At 36.2% G+C, this 22087-nt stretch overlaps 2 protein-coding genes across 15 annotated transcripts in view; one reads left to right on the top strand and one right to left on the bottom strand.

Moving 5' to 3' along the window:
• The window catches only part of LOC127869544 (hematopoietic lineage cell-specific protein-like), a 122770-nt gene that overhangs the window by 70085 nt on the left and 30598 nt on the right, over window positions 1-22087 (top strand). The window lies entirely within an intron of this gene.
• Window positions 17316-22087, bottom strand: part of LOC127869545 (disintegrin and metalloproteinase domain-containing protein 10-like) — a 92271-nt gene continuing 87499 nt past the window's right edge. The window contains exons 15-16 of the mRNA XM_052412198.1: window positions 18230-18361; window positions 17316-17772 (exon numbers count right to left, since the gene is read on the bottom strand). Of these exons, the coding sequence (XP_052268158.1) occupies window positions 17596-17772; window positions 18230-18361 (309 nt within the window). The 3' untranslated portion in view covers window positions 17316-17595. The remainder of the gene's footprint in view (window positions 17773-18229; window positions 18362-22087) is intronic.

Here is a 22087-nt window from a genome sequence, read left to right as displayed (position 1 = left end):
TAACTAAAAATTACACACAGTTAATTATACGAACATTATAAATAGGCACTGTCTATCAGATTTGCAAAACAAAGTGTAACCAAAAACTTGCATTTGAGGTTAAACTAGCGAGATTGTTAGAAATATAGCAAAGGATTGCCAATAGTCTCTACATTTGAAATAATGTTAAAATAATTAAACCATACTTAATATAATATACATTTTACTAAATCATAATGAACAAATCAAACAAACGGAATTCGTTAGAAAACTGTAAAAAAATTCTTTCATATTCACAAAAGCATTTATCCAGAAAAAACATATGTCGTGTAAAAATAACATTTTAAATGTACAATAAACGTTACTGTACTAGTTTCTTAAAGAATGTGTCTGTAAAAAGGCACATAATTATGTTATTTATTAAAAATTATGAAAACAAGCTGGAAACTATTACATACACGTAGTTCTATTTACCAATATAGGTGTTCACGATCACGAGAGGAGATCGTGCATTTTTTAGAACAAATGTGTTCATAAGTGATTCAGATTTTTTGTTAAAGCAACATTCATATATCTATGAAGCATAGAAATGCATTGCGATGAAGCTATAAAAGTCTATTGAAGAAAATGATATTACATCTTTATCTATTTCATGTACTGATTTCACAATTTTACGGTAACATGGTCAAATTAACAAATGCAAACTCTTTACGTGGTCCTTTGTAGTACTAAGACGGCGATGAAATAAACTTGGCGAACCCCTTTATTTCTATTTAGACGAATGATGTACATTTTCGCGTACATACTCTTTATACGATTATTTTCTCATTTGTAGTGTATTTATTTGATAAAACATTCTCAAAATAAATATGGACACATCAAATTATGCAATGTAACAAAATAACATGACATTATGATGGCACGTATGTGCTTGCTGTTTAAAATAAAAAGGTAATAATGTATAGTCCAAACAGATTTGTTATTACGTTAATAAGTCGCGGTGATGAAATATACAATTTTATCATTTAATTCACTCATTTTATCGGGACATATAAACTTCTTTGCTATGATTAAAAACGAAACAATGCGGTCTATTTATTTATTTGTTAACTTGAATATAACTTGTTATATCAATAGTGATCGTAATGCTTTAAAACTACCTTTAAACTCATATCTTTCAGCAGCTAGAACAGGGGAACATTTCAGATGACACCGATTGTCGGAATGGAGATAGTTAAGTTATTTATAATGTGAGCATTTAATTATTAAAATATATGAAAACGATATGCAATTTTTAATTCATATTTTCCATTTAGTCATATAAAAGCTACCACATTTTTCTTGCAGATAAGTGCTTTAGTAATTGTTGCTTTGCAAAAACAGGTTCATCACAAATTTATACTGTGAAAGCCTTAAAGAAATATATGAGAGTATTACATGATTTTGCTGGGATAACGTACGCGTCTTGATCTTGATTGCTTGTAGAGAATAAAATGCCTGTAAAACCTTACATGTAATGTGATACACTTATAAATCTCGATAACAAAACATTCACACAGCTGTTTTTGGTTCCAATAACATGTGCATTGTATGGCAGATTATTTTTTCTTTACACCCACGTATTTTCAATAAAAAATAAATTAAGGTTGTGTTCTGCACAGTAATTGAATTTGGACGTCACTATAAGCCGCGAGGTTTTGACGCGATCCTCATTTTATTAACATGTATACACACAAACATACGAATCGATGTCTGAATAAAAAAGTATTAAACGAAATATAACATATTCTAAGCATTACCAGTACTTAATATGATCACAGTAATGTCGTTGGCAGTTTTTATCATTTTAAAACAATTATCTACTCATGGTTTTTCATGGAGTGATTTTCCATCTCAATCGGTTCTAAATTGTGTACTTATATTTGCACATATTTCTTCCGTTTTTCAGTTATCGTGTTTGCTTCACTTGCAGCGACTTGTATTTCAGCAAACACTGGTAGGAACTTTGTTTAGTTTAAAAATACCGTTCCAATTCGAGACTCACAGTTTAATTCATGTTTGGCCTTCCCAGTTGAATCTATCGTCTTTTCTTTCCCTGTTTAATTCATTGTATTTGTTTTCGCTTTTTGACAAACATATTTTGTTTTCCCAATTTAATTGTTTGCCATTGCTTCGATCATTTAAATTCATGGTGTTTTCATTCCCAGTTAGATCGGTTTAATCCATTCATTTTCTTTCCAAATTAAACTAATTGTCTTTGCTTCTCCGTTTAATAAATTGCTTTTTTTCACATGCTTCTTCTTTGTGTTTGCATTCCTATAATTAATTATATTTGCTTTCTTTGGTATTAAATAAGTTGTTTATAGCATCAAATGTTATTCATTTTCGAATTGATTAGAAAAATGTAATTTTCCATACTGTTTCCGTACCCCTACGCGCAAATACGATTATCATGTTTTTGGTTCATGTTTCAAATAGAATTTATACAAGTAGCTTATTTCTTACAACTCTTTTACTATGAGAGCGAGCAACGTGTTGTTAAATTCTGGCGCATACGCTCTTTAAATACATAAATAAAATTTTGGTGTTGTAACTGCATAGTTCTTAAGAAATCTGTTTAAATTAGTTGCCTTATTAATATTTGGGTCACAGAAGTCGTTTTTCACAATGTTTTTCTTTTCGTTAAGAAGTTTTGGAATGCTACAACTGTCAAAATGTCAATGATGTCAACATTTGTAATCAAACCGTATCGTTTTCAACCAATCAGGTATGAAGCTCTACTTTCTTTGGTCAGGTTTCGATTTATATTGTAAGCTACCTTACATGGAAGATACAATTGCTCATCTCTATGCGCTCAATTTTAGTTTAAGTTGGAGTTCAGCAACAAACTCAATGGATGACGGAGACCGTTTAAAGTTTTAACTAATGTCTCCTTATTCAAACAAGCATGAAATATTACATGTATATAATACAATAATAACTCTAAAATGTAAGAGTTTACTAATAAATGATGGACGTTTGGCGAACAGTTGCTCTGCTTTAAGATTGTCGATATTATTAAATAGTACTGAAATTCTATGAAATATTTAAACGTTCGTTTTACTTAAATTCAAGTAGTTAGTACTTCATGTAACAAACAAATTATTACTTTTAATTCGTGATATGAACATGTTATGAAATATTAATGTTTGTTTCTTACTTTTTGAATGGTTTTCAATTGATCGAACAGTGATGTGTGTTGTTAGCAACTGTTGCCAAAACTATGCGGAGAACCTCCTTGTATACCCTTCGGATGCTGCAGATTTGGCTGCAGCCTAAGATTGGGCTGCAGCCAATCACAATCTTGCAGCATCCTACATCATGTATGGAAGTTATGCGGCTACATGTAAACAATAATACAATTTTAATTATAACAAATCAACAATCATCATAAGTTTCACTTCTCTATCACAGAAGGCAATAAGTTTGATGAATTGAAACAATTAATAGTTTCAAATATGCATGTATAACAATACAATATTAAATGCTACAGCATGAAAACTTCAGTAATTCCTTCGCAGTCAGCGTCTCAAATAGTTCCCTGCAAACTATTATGTTTTAACAATAAATATAAATGAACAATTTGCAAGTTATAATAAAATCATCTTTTTATACAAATAGATGAGTGAATATTAGAATTGTACAGCCTATTCGAAAGTAAAATGCATGCAATACCACTCCACCATATTCCTACGTATGACGTCGTCAATATACATTGCTGCAGCGATTTTTACAGTGCTTGAATTTCAAATATGTTGGATTATATTTCACAACAAACAACATATAATGGACTTAACACAAGGTAAATACAAATATATTAATATATAAGATCTTGGAGAATATTATCTTGCTAAATACAGTGCACTTTATAGTAAAAATGCGAACAACAAACAATGTGCACCGATATTCGGATGAGGAATGAATTCGGATGATATTTAAATGTATTATATGATATGTACATTACATTTCCCCCACCTTAAAGGAATCCAATTATCCTGAATTTTGAATTTTTACTACAATAACAAATTTTAAAGAAATCAACAATAATGTTAATGAGATATGCTAACTTATTACAATACTTAACATTGAAAAAGGTTTACCACTGTACATGTAAAACATATATACTTAATTCTTCTTCTTTTTTTTCAGAGGAAGTGGCACATCCTTCAGGCGGGCAAGGAGATCATCAAGAGTAGAGTCACGGGGAAGTGCATCAAAGGCGGAGAGGATGGACATCTGGTGTAGTTGGGTCTTCGTCGAGGGCAATCAGTCTAACAAGATTGAAGTTTTGTTTCATTGTGGCCGCAAGGGCGTTGTTTTGAAGGTCAAGGCTTCTAGGGAGTGCAAGAAAATTGTATCGAGCCCTCAGGAGAGATCTTGGAAGCCGCGTAGTTTGCCCATGGAGTGTCATAGCCACAAACTCGTAACAAAGCGTCTTTTGATCTGGGGCTCAGCAAGTCCATTCAACAGGTGGCCAGGAGCTAGTAGGAGTTATCTGGATACTGTTGACAGGAGCATCATACCATTCTCGTCGAGCTGGTGGAAGAAGTGGAAGTCGGCCTTCGAAAAGAAGCGAATGGGCCTTCGCCTTGAGGACTTCTTTGACTGAGAAATGGCGTGGTGTAGGGATGTAGACGGGAGAAATACTGATAACTGATTTGTTCTTGGAGGACTAGGTTTGTGTTGGTGAAACTTGTGAAACTGGTATAGGTGAAACGGGATTGTAGAATGGGGAGCTGTAGTATGACGGTAATACTGCTGGTGGTGGCTGATGATCACTGGTCCCTAGTACTTCGGTGCGTTGAGGGGAGGATATTGAGACTGGGTTGGGACTGCGTAGGTCATTGTAGTCAAGATCAAGTTGAGTTGGATGTTAATCAATAATCAGATGTACATCAATAATCAGATGTTTTGAAACTGGAGAAGACTCAAATGTTTGAGCAGTAAGCTGACCAGATGATGATTCTAAAGAGACTACATCAGTTGTAGGTGAAGTTGCTGCGTCAGGTATGGCAGACAATGTGGAAACGGCAGCAGGAGCGACGTAAGGCAAAGCGACTGGACCAAAGGCTTGTGTAGGGAGTGATGGACTTGAATAAGAAGATGCTTTGGCGGCAAGATCAGGAGATTTTCTTGACGTGAAGATGGGAAGATGAAGGACTACCACAGATTTAATCTGGTTGGGTTGAAGTCCAAGTAATGATGAGATCGAAGTTTTAAAAGATGGATTTCCTAGTTCCCAACGACCTAATGGAATAAATATTTCCTTAGGCAGTGCATTTATGCGTCGCACCAAACGGCTTACCAGACGAGCATCAATCAATGCAGAGAGTGGGACTTTGGCTTTGATGTAAGTGATGTTGGAACAGCTTATGATGGTGCATCCAGTGCTATCCAAGTCACAGATTTCAGGAATAGATCTTGGTTTTTGGTTGATGACGTTGCCATGGATGATGTTGAAGACAGTGAATTCGAGCCGTCGATCCATCGGGTGATCCCAGGAACGCATCCTGCAGCCCACTTAGTCACAAGCCGCCTGGCTTCAATGGCCTCTGGAAGTGAAGGTATTGGAACGGGATTGGTCAGAAGATGAACTTTTGGATTAGTGGAGAAGTAGAAAGAGTTTTCTGAAGATAGCAGTCGTGGAAATTTCTTAAGCGTATGGTCGTGCTCATGTGCGTGATGAGCCCTGATGTGACGCCTTAGGTCCCAGTCGGACTTAAACTCTCTCGGGTGTTTTCCAACGCACCACACACAGATGTATCGCATACGCCGATGGTCGGTTTTTGCAAGATGGTTACGCAAATCCTGTTTACTGTGGAAAGCAGTACCACACACCTCGCAATCCATGGCAGAATCTGGAAAAACAGATCATGAGATGCACATGACATTCTTATGAGGCTAAAAATGCACATAACCATTGACTGAGCAACTGTTCGCAGTATCCATCATTTTCAGAAGCGATCTCAACAATCCATATAAACGCGTATATACTGGACTAGTTCGCAATAACGGTTTCTCATCGACAAATACAGTTGAGAAAGGATCACGTTTGATCAGGCGGCTGCCTTCTCGGTTGATCGCGCTCACGAAAATCTGTAAGCCGTTCTCACTGACGAACTATTATCGCAACTGCTCAAAAGTAAAGTGTTTCTCTTAGACGCAGTACCCAAATGTGCAATACAGGAACACGCTCCTTAGGCAATGTTTTTTGTGTATGTCTTTTTCACTATTCCAGTCATAAGATGATCTCAAACTGTGTGTGTGTGTAATTTTTTTCTTTTTTTTTTTCTTATCCCTGATCACTGAATGCCACTACAAGCAATCAATACATGGACTTATGTTGTTTAATTCTAAAATAAGTGGATGTTGATGTATGTTAGCATCTACTAACTATACTCATGGACAGCAACAATTTAATAAAACATGAACAACATTTACTAAAACTTAATTAACAAATGAACACTAATTTGCTTCATTTACACATGGCCATTTTATATTTGTGTTTTGGTTTATTCCACAGGAAGTGCTTTGTGGAACCATGCGGATACATGTGACCCTCTATACCGAACTAACCTGTCGATGTGAATGGCCTTGGCTGGAGTATTAAGTGACCTCTTTACAAGATACACAAGATCATCAATTCGTTTTGTGACCAAATAAGGACCGAGCCACTGCGAAGCAAGTTTTGTCCACACACTGAGACGCTTTGTTGAGTCGTGCACCCTAACACCATCACCAACTGACAACACCCGCTTTTTGGCATGAAGGGTATAGTGGCACTTTTGATACTGTGACTTAGTTTGGAGGCTTTATGTGCAACCAAGTAAATTTTCTCAAGCTCTTCGTGAAGAGACTGAACGTACGAAGCATATGATTGTTGATCCATTTGTTCATTGGACTAAGGAGGTAACCCAAATGAATGCCTGTAGAGGAAGAACCACATCTCGACCAAGGGTCATCTTATTGGGGGTCTGACCGGTACTTGCATGTATGGAAGAACGGTATGCCATCATGACTTGCTGCTTAAATTCATCCCAATGTCGCTGATTCTTGTTACAGTACATTGACAACATGCTGCCAAGTGTACGATTGAAGCATTCCACTACGCCATTTGCCTGAGGGTGCTGACCAGTAGGTTTAGTGGGATGAATTTGCAATAGATCGCACATGTCAGAAAATAGTTTCGATGTGAAGTTACTTCCAAGGTCAGAGTGAATTGTTAATGAGACTCCAAGCCGTGAAACAAAGTGATCAGCAAATGCTTTAGCCACTGTTATTGCCTCTTGATTGGGTAGTGCAATGGCATCAGTCCATTTAGTAAAACAGTCACACATAACTAGTATGAAAGCATCTGTTCTAGGTAGTGGCCCATATATATCAACAGCAATGCGTTCCATTGGTCCATACACTTTAGCTTCACCAAGAGGTGCTTTTAGAGGCTTGGATGGTTTTCGAGAAGCACATCATCGCATGTTTTACAATACTTTTCAACGTCTGCTTTCATGCCAGGCCAGTAAAATGTTTGTCGTACTTTGCTCAGCATTTTGTCAGCACCAAGGTGACCAGCACTAGGGATATCATGAAAATATCGAAAAACTTCACTTCGCTGTGAATCTGGTACAACTATTTGCCTTCGGCATTCTTCGCCTTCATACCAGGTGCTGTAAAGAACATTGTAATTAAGCAAAAGGCGGTCCCAAATTCCCCAAAGTGTTATAGTCTGGGAATTGTGGCCGCTGATTTCTTGCCAGCTTGGCCGTATCGAGGCTAACAAAGACAGAATGATTACTTATACGGATTGGTCATTTAATTGAGCTGCACCTATACGAGATGAGGTCCAGTCAGTGGTCATAGTGGGTTTCGGAATGGAATCAGACGTAAACTTGGACCTGGTTACAGAGCGTGCAGTTGAAGAATCCGGCAACGTTGTTGATGGATCAATGACTGTTGCTGCAACAAAAGGAACTACCCTGCATACCTCAGATTCACAGTGATCGTCAGCATCATCGCTAGTGGTGTTTCTACTCTCCTGTGTGGCACACTTTGAGCAAGGAGACCGTGATAACGCATCTGCATTGCCATGACTCGAACCCGCACGATGGATTACTATTAAGTTTTTTAGTCGCTTAAGTCTCGAGCCATCTTGCAACTTGGCTGTAGGACGCTTCGGATTTCGCATCCATGATACAGCTGCATTATCTGTACGAAGTAACACTGGCTGACCATACAAATAGTGATGGAAAGCGTTTAAGGCATGAATAAGCTCTTTTCGAGTTACACAGTAGTTTTGCTCGTGTATATTTAAACTTTTGCTGTCATATGCAATAACGATTTCTTGACCATTTGTATTTGTGACAACACTGTTCCTGTGGCCTTATCTGATGCATCAGTATCCAAATAAAATTTTGAATCGGGGGTAGGATAACCAACGATTGGAGCTACAGTCAAAGCAGTTTTCAGAGTGTCAAAAGCTTTCGAACATTCATCAGACCTTCAAATTTACAGATTTTCTCTGTAACTTTATACAATGGACGTGCAATTTTGGCAAAATTATCGACAAACCGTCTGTAATAAGAACAAAGTCCAAGAAAAGATCGGACATCTTTTGCGCTGCGAGGAGTTGGCCAGTTTTGGACAGCAGTAATTTTGTCGGGATCAATTGCTAAACCATCCTCACAAACAAGATGACCAAGGAACTTCACCCGTTTTTGAAACCAAACACATTTGGAAGGTTTTAACTTAAGATTTGCTTGTTGAGGTCGCTGCAGAATATGCTCCAGCCTAGATAACCACTCACTGACTGTCTTACTTGGAATAATTATGTCATCCATGTACAAAAGGCATTCAACCCATTGCAAACCTCTTAATACGTTCTCCATAAGTCGCTCAAAAGTACTCGGGGCGTTTGCTAAACCAAAACTGAGGACTGTGAACTGAGAAAGACCCATTGTTGTAGCAAAGGCTGTATTGTCTTTGTCTTAATGCTTCATGGCAACCTGCCAGTATCCACTATTCAAGTCGAGAGAACTGAAATATTTGGAACCAGACAATGCATCTATACAATCATCAACCCTGGGGAATGGATAAGCATCTTTAACAGTGAGGCATTTAGCTTTCGATAATCAAAACAAAACCTTGGGTTGACGTCTTTCTTGGTAATCAACACAACTGGGCTCGCCTTTGAACTACTTGATGGCTCAATAATGCCACGTTCCAACATGTTACTTATCTCTTCTATTTCGAGTTCACGCTTGCCCAGTGGCAGACGTCTAGGTGGCTGACGAATGGGTGCAGCAACTTGTGTGTTAATGCTGTGTCAGACAAGACTTGTATGCCCAATGTCGCCAGAGTCTTTAGAAAATGTAGTGTGATATTTACAAAGTATTTTATCAAGACATTGTTTCTCAGAATCAGACAGGTGTGTGGAACTCCGTTCATACAAGTCAGTAAGATGGTCAGGGAGAGAAATAATATCACTGAGTTTCTGTACAGACGCAATGCGTTCAGACGGACAATCATGCTCAAAGTAAGATTCACAAAAACCTAAGTTGGTATGCTTGTGGATTTTAACATTAGAATTTCCATAGTTAAGTAAATGCATATTAAAAGTTTTAGAAGTTGTATCAACAATACCACCAATAACAGCAACTTCACACTTTGCCATAAGATCAAATGAAGGCTCTACATAGCCAAGTTCAGCTAGATGGTCTTTCATGGGGTCTTTGACGGAGATAGACATTCTTGTATGAGCTGGCACAGATATGGTGTGCATGCATTCCACTCTACACACTCCGTTTACTGTTTTAAGTACATTTGGCGCCGATCTGAGTTGAAAAGAACGCTCAAAACCAAAAGATGAAACCATTTTATCAGAAAGAAGAGATGTTGTTGCTCCGCAATCAATTTAGAAATTCACGGGTTTTGAACTTACGTAATATTTAACATAAAAACCATTATCAAACCTTTTAAATTGTAAATCTATTCGCGCCGTGTGAATTTCGCTAGCTTAACTTGACGATGTAGGCCTATTTTGTACTAATGCTGACTGTCAGCCTTCAGAGTCAGCATTTAAAAGTTTCCCTGAACGAGGGCCCCAGATGGGTTGCCCTTTACTGGATGCTGTAGTTTAGCGGACCTGTCATTGGTTGCACTTCGGGTACTATTGTAATGCCCCAGCATTATCGTGTTAAGTTAAATATGTAATGTTCACTTACCTGTTAAAACTAGTTTAAGTCGTACCTATTTGGTGCCCCTGAATTGCCACGACAGGCCATATCTGTTCATGATCGCCAGGATGTCCTGTCGCTCCAATTCCCATTCAAAACACTTTATTTGACATGAAGCCATGTTGTTTATATTTTACAATTACAAAACAAGTTTTTAGATTGCCCTTAAGCCGTTCTGAAGGAAAAGTAACCCGTCTATTTTTGTATTGACACAATTCTTTTGTTTTTTAAATTCCTTAAGAATAACACTCATTTCATTCACGATGTACATAATCCATATTTATGCAAGTGTTTATATACTTTGCATACCTAAACTTCCATTCTTAAAAGGAATATTCAACTAATCGCTTGCTTGATGATGTTATAATAAGTCGTGACGTCATATTTTCGGCACATTTAGCGCTCATTTTCTGTATTTTCGGCCACGGCCATCGGCCACTTATTTCGGCCATCGGCCACCGGCCTCGGCCTTCGGCCACCCTTAAGTATATAAGTAAGGCTCTTTTTCGGCCAAGGAACATTCAAAATTCTAAAACTGACGAAATATCATTTAATTTATTTAAAAGGCGGATTTCTGATAAGATGGTAAGCATTAAAAGTTTTATTAAATTTACTTTAACGTTTGAGCTATAAAATAACACGTACATTTCTTTAACTCGATGTTTGTGTAGTAAAGTAAAGAGATTTTTATTTTTAAATACTGAAGTATTATTTATGTTCATGATTTATATGCTGATATGTCAACCATGATGCCTTATGTTAACATTGTAACTTTTACGTAGATTACAAGGTAATATAGGGAAAGTAAATGAAAACAATGCTCATCTCTCAGCGGTTATTTCGTTAATATGCTGTTGAACTTTTCTGTTCAATAAAATGTTATACGTTTTAAACAATAAACTGTTATGCAATACCGTTCTTTCGTCTTCTTGGATAAAAGGAAAGACCTGAGTCGTAACAATAATTCCAATTTTTCAACTCATAACTTTACAACTACTTCTCAAAGACGGATCATACGAAGAAAATTCACTTATATTCAAACATGTTCAGTCTTTCATCCGAGATAGTCATAGATTTTAACATAACCCCACCTCACGAACATACCTGATCCTGCTAACGATGCCCCGTCCCGCATCTGTTTCTTTTATTATCGTAACTTTCTCAAGTCGCGATAGCTCGGTCACTTTTATCTAATTCTTCATTACAAATTAATAATGCTGATGTATACAAACGTTATATCTTTCTTTCTCTGTCTACATCATCATCTTACGATTTGGTATTATTTCCCCTATCCTTTTGTCATTTCGATACTGTATACTTATATATACTTATATTATTCGCTATTCATCGTTTAGACATTATGTTCATCGTAGTTATATGCTCAATTGTTTACACCTTATCAGCAGCACCTCTAAAGGACAAAAGAGAGACCTAGCATAAGCTTTGAGCTTTATTCTCAATTCTGTCAATCTACATTGTGCAGTCCTTTTTGTTAAGCATATTTCGTCGAAATTTGCTAGTATGTTTGTATTGTATTATATTGCTTACATGCTGTATATAAATAGCCAAATGAATATTGTTTAAACCAACGAGGGTACAAACAATCCGTGTCAGAACGGCGCCACGTTCAACATCCTATACAACACGTACACCTGCCGGAAGTTGGAAGGGAACCAACTGAGATCAAAGTTTGAACGGAAACAACGCTGGCTCAAAATTTAACCAAGCTCAATATTTGCGGTCCATGTCATAATTTATATCACAAAGCATTCGTATGCATCAGCTCGACATCCCCGGTTCTCTATTGAATTTCAATATCAATTCTGGCTTGAATTTTAAACTAGCTTGATATATAAGGTATGTGTTTCGATATCAGAGCAACACCTATATTTGCACCAGCTCAATATTCGCGGTTTACAATTGAATGTCGATGTAAAGGCTTGCTCGATGGTTAAATGAGCTCTACATTTGCTGACGACGTGTTTATATTTTAATCCAAGAGCTACGACAACCTCATAACTTCAATGTTCGCATTTTGTCTTTGAATGTCGATCATTCATAGCCGTAAATGAATGGTGACCTCTCTTTCCGGGGATGCATAAATGCATTAATAAACGAATCAATGCTGAGGACCAAAAGTTTAAAAGCGATGAAAAATGGTGATTTTTGTGTTTATTTGTTGTTCTCAAGGTATATGTCTTAGTTTTAAAATCGCCTAAAATCATTCAGCAAAATCATTTGCTCCTAGTCAAATTACGAGACAGTTATTATTTTTTTCTAAAAGAGATGGAGCTAATGCCAAGGAAAATGCACTAGAAATAGGAGGTTGCACGCAAGCAGAGTTTAAACTATTAAGTTGCAACACGCATGGAAGAAAAGTGTGACCTCTAGATTGTTAACGAGCTCACAAAAGTCAATGCACGCCTCACGACATACGACTCACGATGACGGACGCCGAAATTGTCTTACCACAATAGATCACCATGAGCACCTCAATCTCATGTTAAATAAACAAAGATTGAAACTATATATCATAGAAATATTGCGAACCATATTATTACTATCAAATGAAAACATGCGTATGATCTATTTAAATAATGTTTTTTTATTTCATTTATAGTTCTAAATTTAATTTATATGTACAATGTATTTGCTCAAAGTATCGTACCTAATTAACGTATCAAGGTATGATGTTTGAAGACTAATGCGTCTTTAAATAAGTAAAATGGGCCAAGACATGTGTCATCTTGATAGGCGTTAATTATATCACTACCACACATGTGCGTATATAAGTCGGTTTCGTTTGATTTTAATGCGGATGTGCTGTTTATGTGAGTCCGCGTTTGCGTGCTTACCCAAGGTCATTTCCATATAATGTTCAGGCAATCACTACGACATTATTTTAGCATTTGTATAAAAAGAAAAGACAAACAAGCAAAAGTTCATATCACATGAAACATGGCATTTATTACATTTTTTTCTGGCCTGAAGCTGGTAGTCGTGAAGTCACGAAATAATACTATCGCATTATATATCATTTGGTATCTTGTATATATTACACATAAAAAGAAAAACAACATGATTAGATTTTCATTTGAATATGTAATAACGAACGCACACAATGTTTCTATGCAGCCTAAAGAAATGTAAATAAACCAAATGTCATTCCTTATGCATTGTGATGCATGATTCTATATGGTTGACCTATATGTATCATTCTCGGCAAACATTGAAGATCTTCTTTAATATTTGATTGGGACAGACACTGGTTTAACATTTGAGCACCTTTTATTATTCACTTCATTCAAAACAATAGCTGCATCATCAGATCATAACTGGATAGGATGGTCACAAAAAGTTTATTTAATTTCAGGTGAATAACATTTATCGTATCCATGTAAATCTTCGACCTAGCGTAATGTCGGCCAGCCTTATCAACGTACGTATTCTCATATATGTTTGCGTAAATAATATAATAGCGATTTGAACTAAATGAGCTTCTTGAAACCATTGAGGAAAACTGAGATATAACAAAATACCTATACTCTACGATTACAATTGGTACGTTTTATTACGTTTTATCAAAACACCTCAAATAAACGTTTGTTGCTATGATTTAAAACGATTTGGAAAAGAGCATATTTTATCGATATTTAATACATAATTCATCGCAGTGAATAGCGTCCAATTATCATAACAATATAAAAGTTAATTATATTCTTTACAGTAAATAATGTTAAATATTGTCTGCCGTCGAGCCACAGCAGATTCCCAATAATTTGCAAAATGTGCATACAGCGCCACCTATTGATAGCGGACCAATCAAACCTCGGGCAATTATCACCCCATAGTGTCCCTAAAGTCTTGAACGGATGTCTTGCATTCCAGACATGATGAGGAGGACAGAAAGGTTGGGCATGTATGTTATAACAAATTGAGTTGGTTTGTTTATATTTTAGTGTCGATTGCTTTTGGTCCGTTTTTAGCCTTATGATTTTTTTGAATTTATTTATAAGTGATTCGCTTGTTTATTAACTGTTCTGTTGCAGTCATTACTTCTTTAATTTGCACTCAAACCATATTGTATTGTAGAAAAGTTGTCTGAACACTTAGTATTCTATCTAAATTGCACTAACATCTGTTGCAAAACATAAACAATATTTAATGCTCTGTACCTTAGCATATTTGTCTTTAGAAAAACGACCTAGCCTGTTGTGTAGTGTCATGTTTGTATCATGTTTTCATATATGTCATAAGAAATCATGTAGTACGGGGGGGGACTGACAGCAGAAATAGCCAATCTGGAGGGGCTCATGAAAGATCTGATTGCCATCACACATCAGGACTTCGAATGCTAGTGATTGGTGTCCATGGTAAATGTATAAGTGCAAAACATTACTTGTGCTTTAAGAACCTAGTTCTTGATTGCATCGGTGAATACTGTCATCTTTTCACAACGGATGGTATATTTAATAGTATGTCATGTCAACACTGTGTACTAAATTTTAAGTGCCTTTCGTCGGATCTGGCTTTTTGTTTGGAATCGTGCAGGAGGGAAATACAAAAAGTGGACTTGTGAAATTATTCTCTGGACCCAGTTCAGATATCAGACCAGAGTTTGTATTCTGAACTACGAAAACGCTAGGCAGTGCATTAGCTGTTGTCGTTTGATGTGCCTGTGTATTTTCAACATCCTTTTCATGTCGAGATAAGATATAAAAACAACTTTTCTTGCGTAGGGGTTGCAATGTGGTTGTTTTGTTGTCCGTATTTTCATTACTGCTTGCTCTTCCAGTCAAAATGTAATATAAACTATTTTTTCTCGGTCTTTGAGCTAGGGTTGGTCTATTTTCAGGTGGTGAATTTTCTTGATCAATATCGGCGTCTTTGCCGCGTCCAGTTAATATGTTGTTAAGACTGCTCTTTTGTTTCGCAAGGTGGGGCACAGTTGACTCTTCCGATGCCTCATTTGCATACTTTCCGCGCCCAGTGATGATGCAATATAAGATTCGCTTCCGATTGGCTGGAAGTCTACTAAGCTGCGGAGCAGCTTCACAATGATTGGATGGGGGATCATCAGTTTTTGTAGCATCAGATTCACCGGTTGGTTTGCCTTTGCAGCATAATTTACCCTTCTTTTCTAAGTGCGTCAAGACGACAGGTAGAACCTAAGTTAAATAAAATGTCGCACGTAAGACGCAGTATATGCATTCACTTTGAAACAAATCATTTTGTTAATGTAATCCCAATTAAGTTACGTTACAAAGCGACCTTGTATTTTTGTGTGGCAAATCATTTGCTAGTATTAACTAACATATAGTTAAGTTTGGATATAAAAGATAATTGTCATTTTCAAAATATATAACATTATTTGTTCGGCTTGAACATTAGAGTTCGAACGCTTTAAAAATTAAATACATGAAAGAGCGTTCAATTTAATTTGACCAGTCAACTGCTTTCCAAATAGGAATGGCTTAAATGAAACATTTATTGGACACAAATCATGTACCAACAACGTAACGGTTATAAAGAGGAGTATACAATACGTACAGTTTTCATGTAACATCGTATAAAAAACTTTATTACAAAATTAATTTCAACAAGAGTATTATTAATGTAAAATGGTTATTTTAACATAAGGGTGTGTGAGCGTTACTGTGTTCCACTTATTAGTGTAATAGTAGTAATGCAAAATAAATCTACCAAATTTCATTATTCAAAATGTTAAAATAATATCAATAATATTAAGCAAAGTATAAGAAATTAACATTGAATTATTGAAACTATATTTATAATATCAGCAATATTGCATCAATAACATTCTTCAAATTTTACGTTTATATTTTATCAATATGACATTATACATACTTACAGAATGAGTATTACAAATTCGAATAAAAAGTATATACAGAAGGCATCACAAGACCTCTTAAACGTTAGTTGACATTTTCGAATTTTAGATTATTGTATATTGTTTGGCGGCGTTTGACATTTACTCAAGAACTGGAGTCCGTTTTGAACGAAATGAACATAATAGTGTCGAAGAGTGTCATCGTTTCAAATAGTCATTTTGCCATTGTATCAAGGTGCGTCTGTGAGTACGTGGTTAGTGTGATTTCAATACACAGTCGGGTCATTATATGAAAAATACCACCACCCAAAAAATAACAAATTGCTTCGAAAGGTATTTTAACTGATCCGGATAGGGAAAAAGGTCCTTTATTCCACATCAAAAGTTTACAAAAATCAATCCACCGAAAAGTTTTTTTCAAGATGGCGTCCAAGATGGCCGCCAGAAATACCTTGCTTAGTACCTTTTAAAGCAATTCTGGGGGGTCAAAGTGTATATATTGACTTGACTAACATATTCCGTGAAAAAATGAACTGTATCTTTTCGTTGAAAAGTAACTTTGCAAAAAAACATTTACATGTTGTCACTATAAGCAATCATTAATGTCGCAATACTACATTTGCTAGTTGAATACATATAATGCAGTGCCAGAACACAATCATTCGCGTGAAAACGATGTAATCCATGTAAAAAAAACAACAACAACAAATAAGCACTGCAGTTGAATATGCACAAAGTAATTCCATCAAGAAAAAGATCCATTGATATCTGTTTTTATTATTCGAAAAAAAAACAGGGGCGTTTACTTAATAAACAAAGTATTTCCTGATCATACTTTGGAATACGAGGTGTACCGGCAAAGACATCGTTGTCCGTATAGAGTGCCCCCTTCTATGTAAGTAAAGTGCAGTTAATTACACACCCACCTTAATTCCATCTTTTTAAATATAATATGCAAAAGCCATTACCCGAAGTCAATGTTCACCATTATATCACGTTGTGTTATCGTTTAAAATTCTTAAAAAATAGCTCACAACCTTGCGTAAAGTCATTTAAAACAGTATATGTATTGTCACCCAAAACAATCAACACAAAATAAAGGACACTAGTAAACGGGCATAAAGGCTACCGTTTTGTGCAAGAATAAATACACTAAATGCTGCGAGGCTAAAACCACATCCACATAGCAGTGTGTTTAAACAGGCAATTTTTCCATCTAGCTGACATACATCTTTTAGACGTATTCCCTTATTTATCATAACATAATTTAGACTCATGTTTAACAAGAAATTTTTAGTACATTTAAATCACTATCATTATGCTTATCTTTGACATGATTTAACCCTCAATGTTATTTGTATTGACCATTCCATTTGTGAGTTAATTGTTATATCACTATACTATTTAAAAAGGAGATCTGCTGGTGCAAGTGGAGGTCCTCACTTTGTTTATATATAAACTGTTTCTCTTTCCATAAATGTGTCAAAACGAGTACTATCACATGTACGTGTCCACCATGTTCACATCGGTTGGTGTTACTCTGTTACGATTCCCGAGAGCACTGATTTGTCGAGGCGTATTGTGGGCAAAGGCTAAAATCCTTCTCTTTGGTGGCCTATCGCCATCGTCATCAAGCAGTTTGTGGGATTTTGAGCAGAATTTGAACATAAGTACCTGTGAGAGGAAATACACTTGTGTGTGATGTAAGTGGCATGTCGGATCAGACCTTTCTCCATATATATAACCATACTTTTATGACTGTATACCTAGTTTTTTTCCAAAATAGCATGTCTTGTTCTTCTTAAAAGATAATAATATCTTTTTATGCATTTCGATTTGCGCTAACAGGCTTTATTGTTGTTTTTGGAAATTCATGTACGTGTATTGTACAAAGATCGTTCAATAAATTCAGCAATTATATTAAAGTTTAATATCGATATGTAGGTTTTTTGTGAACCACAAAAAAAAACATTTGTAATTTGTATGGAGAAAGGTATGCTTGTTAAATATACACGTGAAGAACGATGACATTCATAATGTGTTATTTCCATGCATAATGTTATTTGTTAGTGTTTGCCATATCGAGGAGTTAGTATTGCGGTTATTGCAAAATCGATCAACAGCTACTTACGATGACTATAATGAGTACCAGTCCACCAGCAAGGCCGATATACCAATGCTTTGACAGGTAGTCCAACACTTTTGAGAACCCGTCTCCAGTGAGAAATCGACTGAGCATGCTCAGTGGGCCGGACGGATCAACCTTTGTGGTTCATGTAGAAAACATTTTTACAGATTTAATTATTGGCTATACATGTTTATGATAAAATCCTCTGACAATGCGTCAACGAACATTCCTTATGTCAAACTACATATCGACTAAAACATTGACCTATGATAATTACATACTGAAATATTGTAAAGTTAGGATCGCCAGTGACCCATTGCGGACACAATACAGGACATTACATACTGAAATCTTGTTAAGTGAGAGCCACCTGTATCTTATATGATGACCCGTATTGTAAAGACGAATTTCACTGGCAAATATCTCAGTAAGTAATGTCCTGTACAGTATACGCGACTGACACTTTTCAATATTTCAGTATTGAATGTTCTGTTTTGTATAGGCAACTGTTCACTTGTCAATGTTTCAGTATTTAATATCCAGCTTTTTTGCAGGCAACTGTTTAGTTGATTATATGTCAGTATGTTATTCTCGTATGGTTAGGGCGACTGGTCACTTGGCAATATTTAAGAGGGTGTAAACAATGGCCTCGCCTGATTAAGTTCCTGGAGCTTCATATTTCTATGTATAGGAGTGTTGTCAAAAACGTCAACATACAATGGTACATAATCCAATCACACTTGCCTCAAATAATATTATTATAAAAATGAGCCGAATCGAATTTATGACATGTATTTGCACATAAAAGTAAGCCAAAAAAACAAAACGTCTTTTATAGGTAACTTAACGTATTGCTCATTTTCAAATTGCTATTAACAACACTACAACCAGACCTCTCTGCATATCCTGAATATGTCGCAGTAGCCTTTGAGATCGTTACACGGCGTTCCTGGCAGGGCTGCGGCGTCCGGTATGTCATCTAGCACGTATGAGGACCTGGATAAAGAATAGTTTAAAGTAATTCAGAAAAGCACATTTAAAATCACTAAATATTAACGGTATAATGACAATACTCCCATAATACCGTCCAATGTTTATCACAGAAGAAACGGACTCAAAAGTATCTCGATAAGCATAATGCTCACAACGAAATCACAATGAAATACATGGGTTTAAACTAATTCAAGAATGACTTACTTGCACACACCATCGTCCATGCAGCACACCTGACATAGCTGAACATCCTTCCAGTCTGACGCCGGGCAGTAGCAAGGTTCTCTACCGTGGGCCAGGCATATTGAGCCTGAACATTCCTGTAGATTATAATACCAAACAATATATTGTTAGTAAAAGGACTATATACCGGCACAGTTCCTTGTCGGAAGTTTGTTGAATGTCGTTTCCATATCGCGCCTACAACTCATGAATATATGAGTCGCGTTCTGAGAAAACTGGGCATAATGATTGTGCGGAAAGTGTCGTCCCAGATTAGCCTGTGCAGTCCGCACAGGCTAATCAGGGACGACACTTTCCGCTTATATAGTATTTTTAGTTTCAAGGAAGTCCCTCCGTACCGAAAATCAAGTTTAAGCGGAAAGTGCCGTCCCTGATAAGCCTGTGCGGACTGCACAGGCTAATCTGGGATGACACTTTACGCACATGCATTATGCCCAGTTTTCTCAGAACACGACTTATATGTATAATACAGTGTTATAACGAGAACGATTGTGTACATGCAACGTCGGAGGTTTGCTGTATTGTATAGGTCGTATTCCAATACAGGCGACAGATGTTCTCTACTTCTTGCATCGTCGGTATATCTTCAAATGTATAATTATTATTTATTTTTTAAAAGATCATCTAATTGAATTGGTGCAAAATACTCGAATGGCTTAAATTTTTGACGATGCTGTTTCAGCATCGTCTAAGTTATGATACCATGAAATCTTCACAATGGCAACCTATGTAAAAGACCGAGCCAGTCCGATTGTGATAAAGCTCGGTTCGGGAAATACTGAAATATCCGTACTTACCGAAATATATATGATAGTTTTTCATATCAAACTTGGATAAAAACATGTTGCATAAGTGATTTTATTGTATTTTGCAATATTCTATATTAATATTCGCAGTAGTATTTTGATACATAATCAATATTAAGGGGGTTTTCGGAAGATTTCTGGGGTTCGGAGGATTTCGGTAATTACGGAAACTCGGTATTTCTACACACCCCTCAAGGTCATACAACAATGGCGGCGCCCATGAATGTTCACACTCGTGTCAAAACTTTCTTACAGCATACATCGGCTTGTTTGGCTATTTAGAAACTGTCATTTAGGATATATGAGTTATTTATTAAGTAAATATCCGCTAATGTCAAAAATGGATTGAATTCGAAGGATACATTCGATGTGAATGCAGGACTTCCTGGATCTTAAGACTTGACAGCTTGACTGTACTTTTAGTTATCAATTTAAGAATTTCTGCATTTTGTTGCTGGGAAATGTATTCGAGCATTTTGCGACTTACTGAATGACTATGATACCCTATATAACATATACATGTGATTTGCAGATCACCAAGATGTCCTGAAACATTATATAAGTGTGTAAGTCTTTACTCATATTACGGGTTTGTATTATTTTTCTTTCTTTTAGTACAGTCGATTGGTGTTTAGCAGATTTAGTGAGTAACGGATAGATTAAAGTTTTTTTGCAAAATACTTTATTTATGTAAAGATTTATAGTGAATACAAAATGCCTATCATTGTTCAGTCGATTCATGTTTTAGTTGACGTGTATCAATGTTTAACTTACATTATTTATTTTTTAGAAAGCAAAACAAGGTCACGTTATGTACCCACCATTTTGTGACGAAAAGAAATGTGAAGACGTATGATTCCTGAATTTTGCAGAATTTGTTTGGTTAACATTATGTTCATTGTTGCAATATTTGTAGTATTATGTGTCCTTTCTAACAGTAAGAATGCTCAGAAACCAAATTGATGCGTACCACATAAAATAAGCATGAGAGCTGCAACTCGTGATTAAGTGAATAACGGCATGTGGCGATACATATTCGGGAATGTGGGGATTGTCTCAAACTAAATGAAAACTCAATTGAAGTTGTCCAATACACATGTGGGTTGGCGCGTGGCTATGATATTTATTGTAAAAACATCATTTGAATGAAAAATAATAAAATTATAAAAAAATCGATTTCTCTGAAAACATAGTTTCACTATCAAATCTATATATATAACAAGGTATTCAACTCAAAACGACCGGATATAGGGTGCATAGCTTTGAACAGCCATTACTTCTTCATGGTGTTTACGTTGAAAGGAGACTCGAAGTCCTTAGCTATCAGTTATACACCAATCGACTGTATTGCATATCATTTTTAAGTCAAATGAAAAACTGTGTCACAGTAAAAGAGACATTAAGGCGATTGTGGCCAGTTTGGATCCAGAACAGCCTGCAGCTGCTTGAAAGCTGTGCTTAAAAGCGGTTTTCTGACAATAACAAATAGTTTAATTGGATACTGATTAGACTGCCCTTTCCTGTGACCTGGCTCAAATAATAGTATTGTCATTAATCAAATGATTTATTTCGAACATTAAGTGTTCTTTTTAGCTCCACTGGCCAGAGGCCAGCGGGGCTTATGTCATGGTCTGTGTCCGTCGTGCGTGCGTCCGTGCGTTAACTTTTTTTAAACATCTTCTTCTCCTAAACAACAAGTCAAATTCTGATAAAACTTCTCACGCATGTTCCTGGGATGAACCTCTTTCAATTTGTACAAATTGTGCCCCTGGGTTCAAACTTGACCCCGCCCGGGGGTCATAAAATTAAACATAAGCTT

The sequence above is a fragment of the Dreissena polymorpha genome, chromosome 2 (assembly GCF_020536995.1).
Source record: "Dreissena polymorpha isolate Duluth1 chromosome 2, UMN_Dpol_1.0, whole genome shotgun sequence".
NCBI lineage: Eukaryota > Metazoa > Mollusca > Bivalvia > Myida > Dreissenidae > Dreissena > Dreissena polymorpha.
This window is presented reverse-complemented; position numbering and strand designations above follow the sequence as displayed.